The sequence below is a fragment of the Meriones unguiculatus genome, chromosome 6 (assembly GCF_030254825.1).
Source record: "Meriones unguiculatus strain TT.TT164.6M chromosome 6, Bangor_MerUng_6.1, whole genome shotgun sequence".
In the NCBI taxonomy this organism is placed as follows: domain Eukaryota; kingdom Metazoa; phylum Chordata; class Mammalia; order Rodentia; family Muridae; genus Meriones; species Meriones unguiculatus.
Window position 1 is genome coordinate 103494113 of NC_083354.1, and position 6804 is coordinate 103500916.

Below are 6804 nucleotides of genomic sequence, written 5' to 3' on the forward strand. Positions count from 1 at the left end.
CTAGTAAAAGGAACATGGACTGTCTCTGAAATGAACTCAGTGGCTGGCTCTTTGATCACCTCCTCCTGAGGGGGGAGCAGCCTTTCCAGGCCACAGAGGAAGACAATGCAGCCAGTTCTGATGAGACCTGATAGGTTAGGGTCAGATGGAAGGGGAGGAGGACCTCCCCTATCAGTGGACATGGGGAGGGGCATGGGAGGAGATGAGGGATGGAGGGTGAGGTTGGGAGGGCATGAGGGAGGTGGCTACAGCTGGGATACAAAGGGAATAAACTATAATTTATAAAAAATAAATAAATTTTTTAAAAAAGAATCCTTTTTACAACCAAGAAATGATGTCCAGTGTCCCAAGTAGTATATATCCAATCACTGGCATTGTCTGCTTTGTCTTTCCCTCTCACTCATTTCCTACATGGTTAGAGGCACACTTTCTAAGCCTATCCACTAATTAAAATAGGCCCCTTACTTGACTCAACAAATATTAATTGATTTTCTGGCATTAGCTAAAACTGTTCTGACATATGAAGGAAGCTAAAAGGAAAAAAAAAAAAAAGAACAAAAACAAAGGTCCAATCTTACAGACTCTACTCTTCAAATATTAGTGGAAAAACTTAAGTAAAAACTAATGTTTAAAATGTCAGGTGATTAATCACATGAAGGAAAAAAAGAAAAAGGGGAAAGAACAAAAATGGTCAAGTGGACAGGATCAGGGAATGCTATGGTTACAAAGACTAAGAAACAGGCTGTCACTACTCACTCCTGTCATATTTAAATGTCTCTTCTGCATCCTACTGAGTAGGCTTTTCCAAAGCAGGAGGTACTGTTGATAAATTTCTTTGGACTTTAATGTTCTTCCTTTTCCTGTTTCTGTATTTCTTCCCAATCTTGAATTTTCAGGTTTTACCACCTAAGCAGGATTTGGCAGATTTTCCACCTAAACCCAAGAGGTACTATAAACTTCTTCCAGTTCATTTGTTTCTCCATACATATTAGTTTCTTTCCCATATTCCTTTCTTTTCTTTTTCTTCTTCTTCTTTCTTTTTTTTTTTTTTTTTTTTTTTTGGCGGGGGAGGCAATTTCTAAAACTTCCCTAATACTCCATCCACCTAATTTCCCATCCCATGTAACCCTGAAACATAAAATTTTGTAGTTTCTTTTCTCACTTTGTTAAATTGCCTAGGAAACGGCTCCCACTGGCTAGTGATAGTCACTAAAATCTCCAGGTAAGTAATTTCCAAGTAACCGTGAAGTTTGTTTATTTTAAATCTGATACTTCCAAGTACTTCTAAAGCCAAAGTCATTAAGTCAGGAATCGTTCCTCTCTTGAACTAAGCAGTCATAACTCATTTTCTAAAATAACCTGAAAATTTATTCTTTTACTTCCTTTTACATTTGCCATATTTTTAATCATCATATATACATTTAAAGTTTCTCCCTTTTTTTTTCCAGTTTCTCTTGAGCACAGGTATTTGGGCTTCAGCTAGCTGGTAGGCCAGGAAAGATGGACTATGTTTTAGCTATAATGTAATGTTCTTAAGCCTCTAACATGTCTCCTTAAGTCTTTAACCACTGACTAAGTGCTTCAATGCACTTGACATTTAGCTAATGTTTTTTCGGTGTATGTTTAATACTTAATATTGTCAATGTGGTTTAATGTTTAATAGCTTTGCTTTTTATAGCTGAGATTCTGACTTGAATAATATGACCAAAGAGTGGATAAGACAGAGATGGCCAACTGGTTAAGAGTACTTGCTGTTTTTGCAAAGGACCCAGGGTTCAGGTCCCAATATTCACGTGGGAGCTCACAACTGTCAGTAACTATAATTCCAGGGAATCTGATGCTTCCTTAGACCTTTTGTCAGCACCAAGCACACACATGGGCACATACATACATGTAAACAAAAGACTCATGCATAAAAAGTAAAATAAATTTTCAAAAAATATACGTTTGAAGCACAGAGTGGGGAAAAAAAACAAGACGAAAAAGCAAGAGCTTAGCTAATGGCTTCTTTAAACCTTGGCCATTAAAATACCTAAATACCAACTCTGCACCTACCAACAAACATAGCAACAAATAAATGGATGCTACTAATAATGATGAACAGTTATTCAGTAAACCAGTTATACATTTACGCTAAGTTAAAACCAAATAGACATTAACAAAGTATGACTGCAGACTTCCACCAGGCCTGTTACAACAGGGAAGAGTAATGGGGACCCTAGTCAAGTTTCAGAGGCAAGACTAAGATAATAAACTTAGCAGACCAGGTGAGGAATGGCCTGCCTAATGTCTGCCATAATTGTTATAACTATACTTGAGAATATTAGGAAGGCAAAGACAATACCGTTTATAAGGATAAAACCTTAAATTTAATCACCTCAATCTCATAGATGATAAAACTTATAAGAGATTAGCACTTCCCAACTCTAGAACTACTTCTATGTTCCTTAGATACATCCAGGATGTATTAGTCACACGAAAAAAAAAAAAGTCTTTTCTCTAATTACTCAAGCCATGCAAAAGTTCTTCTATTAGTTATATGAAATTATAAGAAAACCTAACTTTTGGTTTCAAAATACAGCATGCAATCTTATAGTTCATTTTGTGACAATTCCAGACATAAAAAAATAACATAAATGGTCCATGATTTAAATATGGTCAACTAAAATTTATTTATTTGTTTGTTTGTTTTTGTTTTTTGAGTGTAGCCTTGGCTGTTTTGGTCTCATTTTGTAGCACAGCCTGACCTTGAACTCACAGAGATCTTCCTGCCTCTGCCTCTCAGAGTGCTGGGATTATAGGCGTGTGCCGATCAGAACAGCTTTAGCAAACTTTTTTTCGGGAGTGCATTAACTACTTTCAACTAAAAATATAAGTCAAATGTCAGAGATTATTTCTGACAAATCAACGGGAAAGATAAAGTAAGCAACTTGAAGATTTTATGCTACATACTGTCCTCTAACTTCCAATGTAGAAAAAAGCTAACCCTTACTGCTTATTAAGTGAAAGCATGGCTGAAAAAAATTAATGAATGGTATCCTTAAGACTCAAAGTTGTGAACTTTGCAAAATGTGATTGATATACTAGGAACTGACTTTTTTAAAGGAAGGGTGGAGTGGGGTGAGGCTGAAGACAAAACTAACAAACAAAAAACAAACCAACCAAACAACAAACCCACTGTTTTCCACTCAGCAAAACACTTTGGGGCTTTAACTATGTTGAACCACTTGAAATTGCTAATACTCGGCTGTTCTGCCAGACAGAACTATTTTCTTATTAATTCATTACAATTAAACACATGTAATGATAGCATCTTATTTTGTTAGAAAACAAAACAAAACAAAACAAAACAAAACAAAACAGAGTTTAAGGGCCAGTACTGCTTACCATAAACCACACTCATGAATCATGCTCATTCCATATTAAATCAGGAGCCGTACGCTACACACACACACACACACACACACACACACACACACACACACACAGTGAAACTGATAGTTTTCAATTATATAAATTTCTGATTTAGATTACCACAGCAATGTTAACATGGCTAAAAATGTAAAGATTAGTAGAACAGGTAGCACTTCCTTTGCATGCATAGATAAATTAGTGAAACACTGGGTGAATATTTCTTTCACTGTAAATGTTGTTCAGTAAAAAACTGTGAAGTATTCTGAAACACTCTTCATGCACTATGAAACATCATAAAGTCTTCGAGCCCATTCGTCAACACTGTTTTCTATCCAGTCTCTACACCCATATGGTTTTAAAGAATTAAAGGAAGCTGCCTGGAGGAGTCTCCCAAGAGAAGAGATTTTTGAAGGGAAGGAGTGCTGTCATTACATTTTCTCACTTCATGGTAACTTGGATGGTATAGGAAATAAGGCCTTCACAGGTAATAGTAAACTTCAGCTAGGATAAATGGCCAACTGGAATTCTTTATCAACTTCAAGGTGTTTGGTGAACGCTTTACTGCAAAACAAAACTATAAAATAAAACTCATAATCATATTATTTTATTTTCTTCCTGGTGCACATCAAATCACCGGAAAAAAGTTATCAGTTACCACCGTTCATAACACGCCATGAAATATTTAACTATCTATAATACAAGAAAATGCAGGGCTCACAGCCTCTGCTCATTCCAAGTACATTAAGTGGTGAAATCTTTGTAAAGAATTAAAAAAAAATCATAACAAAATTGTATTAAGACAACAGAATCCAAATATTCTGAACGCTTGTTTGTGAAAAGGATTTAAACCTTGAAACTGTTGTCACTGTTGCTAGGTGGTTGGATTTTTTTTTCCCTCCCTTTGTTTTTAAGAGAACGTTGTCCTTGCACGGAGTTAAAATGGATGAAAAGGAAGAAAAAGTTAAAGAAATGGGAACAAAGCAAAATCTGAAGCCATGGGTACAGCACCAGGATAAAAAAGATAAGGAACCAATTGCTGGCTCTTCCCTAGCCAGTCCTCGTGAATAAACCATTAAGGCTGAAGCTATTGTCCCTGCTGTAGAGCTGGCCAGAGACACTTCCCTGGGAGATGCTCGGGCATCTCTCCCACCAAGGTGCTGCAGAAACGGAAGGAAGGCTACCTAAGACTGTCCAGGGTGCAGGTCCAGGGCTCGCTGGAGGCGGGGCGAGTCCCGAGGGGTCAGCAAAGGCTGGCGACCCGGACGTCGCCGACCCTAACCGAGAACACAGCTTGCAAAGATAATAAAACCTGACCGGAGACACTGACTGCCCAAAGGAGCCTCGCGGGTCCAGGAAGGCGCAGAGATGACGGAAAGGCCTTCCAGGCGTGAGGACGCGGGGGTCCCGACCCCGCGGAGGGGCCGAGCACCGTGCCCGGCGGCCAGCCCCGCGGTCACCGCTCCCGTGCGGGGCGGTCCGGCGTCGGCGGGCGGGGGGCCCTCGGCGCAGAGCCGTCCGGCCGCGCTCGCCCCGGGAGCCCAGGTCCCGGTCGCTCCGGCCCGCTCGAGCCCCGCGGCCGCAGCCCCCTTGGTCTCACCTTCCAGCCCCTCCATGGCGCACCGCCTCCGGCTCCGCAGGCAGCGCCCGCCGCCGCCCAGCTCCGGCTGTAGCAACCCGGCCGCGCCTCCCACACTCTAACATCCCGCTCTCCCATTGGTCGGCGCCCGCGGGGCGAGGCTGCCGGGGGCGGGGCCTCGACTCCTGCGGTCTCCACGGGGACGCTCCCGCAGCCAGGGTGTTGCCAACACTCCTTACTGGAAGCCGCGGCGGCTTTGGTCGTCGTCCTGAGATCTTGCCACGCCTTTGTTCCAGCGGCGCTTAGCCTCCCACCTTGTTTTCCTGCTTAGAGTAGCTCGGCACCTCGCCTCCAGCCATTGCAAGGATGGCTTTTTGAGGGTCCGTCTGAGCTCTTGCAGCAATCTCAGGGACCCTAGGTCTTGCACCCTCCCGGGTTCGTCGCCTTTTTAGTCAAACAACATCCCCTAGACTTGTCCTTCAAACACAGCTCCATGGGTTGAGGCAATGTTTCCTAGATCGGTTATATTTTCGGTATGGGATTGAGGAACTGAGATTGCGCTAAACTTTTGAAAAACAGCATAAAAAGTTCGGCCCAAATTTAGAAATGAAACTTTCCTCTCGCACAATTTTTCCCTGCCGAGCACTGTGCTTGCACTCAGTCCGTTCTCCTTAGATCTAATGACGTTTTACATCTCACCAAAACTTGCGCCGTACTGAGGACTTGAAACTGAGGCGTTAGCCTACTTGTTTACTGATTCTGATGTATCCATTAGTAAGTTATCAATATTATTGTGTCAGGAACAGAGCTTACTTTATTTTAATTCAAAAGTTATCCTATCTTAATTCTGTCTATGTTTGACAAACCAGTGACTCCAGGTCTTGTTTAAGCAAGTAAACCCCAAGGGGCCTTGTCTATCTATGAGAAGTTCCTTAAAGTGCATGTCAGTGTGGTAGAGCTCACCCGTTGTCCAGAATCATGTAAGGAACGGTCCATTTGGGAGCTGTCTCCTGAGTCCTTCCCTTGTTCTGCTCCGGCCTTCCCTCACTTCTGAGTTTCTAAACCAGGGGACTGCCTGGGTGACCGCCATAGAGACAATGGAGTTACCCTGTAGTGGCTATAGAGAGGCTTTTTTTTTTTCCTTTCTTTTTCCCTCCTCCATGCTTTTAAAACAAAATCAAATGAGGTTGGGGATAGCTTTTATTAAAATGCCAAAGAGGGAAAACACACACACACACACACACACACACAGAAAAACACAAAAATAAAAAAGCCGTTCACTTTGCAGATTGCAAGTATTTCACCTGAAGTTAAGACAAATATTAAGATGATGGACAATGTCATCAATAACAATAATAAAAAAATAGCAACACAGCAACAACAAAGTGCATTCAGAGCCAGGCCAGGCCACAGTGAAAGTACTCAGTGTGCAAACCTGGCCTTAGGAGTCTGCTCTCCAGAACCCACAGTGGAAAGAGAGAACCAACTCCTAGGCTGTCCTCTGACCTCCACACATTCACACACACCATCATACAGCACATTGATGATAAAAAGGAAAACATATATTATCTTAAAAGTATGTTTTATGCCTCATATCATCATATATTCAATCTGCAAAACAGGTCTACAATCTTGCTTTCAAAATGAAAATCTCCATCTTCCATATGTCTCACCCACTAGTATTTTGTCAATATTTGTGCCAGAAGTGAATGTCAGAGCTGGGATTTAGACTCTTCAGGGCCTAACACGAGAGCCTACCGTGATATCCTTATGTTTCTCTCACCTCTGCCTTGTCTCCTTCCTATGTCAAATAA

At 41.5% G+C, this 6804-nt stretch overlaps 1 protein-coding gene across 1 annotated transcript in view; it reads right to left on the reverse strand.

Moving 5' to 3' along the window:
* Zc2hc1a (zinc finger C2HC-type containing 1A) overlaps positions 1-5143 on the reverse strand; it is a 41380-nt gene extending 36237 nt beyond the window's left edge. The window contains exon 1 of the mRNA XM_021650031.2: positions 5012-5143. Coding sequence (XP_021505706.1) covers positions 5012-5027 — 16 coding nt within the window. The 5' untranslated portion in view covers positions 5028-5143. The remainder of the gene's footprint in view (positions 1-5011) is intronic.
* Between the last annotated feature and the right edge of the window lie 1661 nt (positions 5144-6804).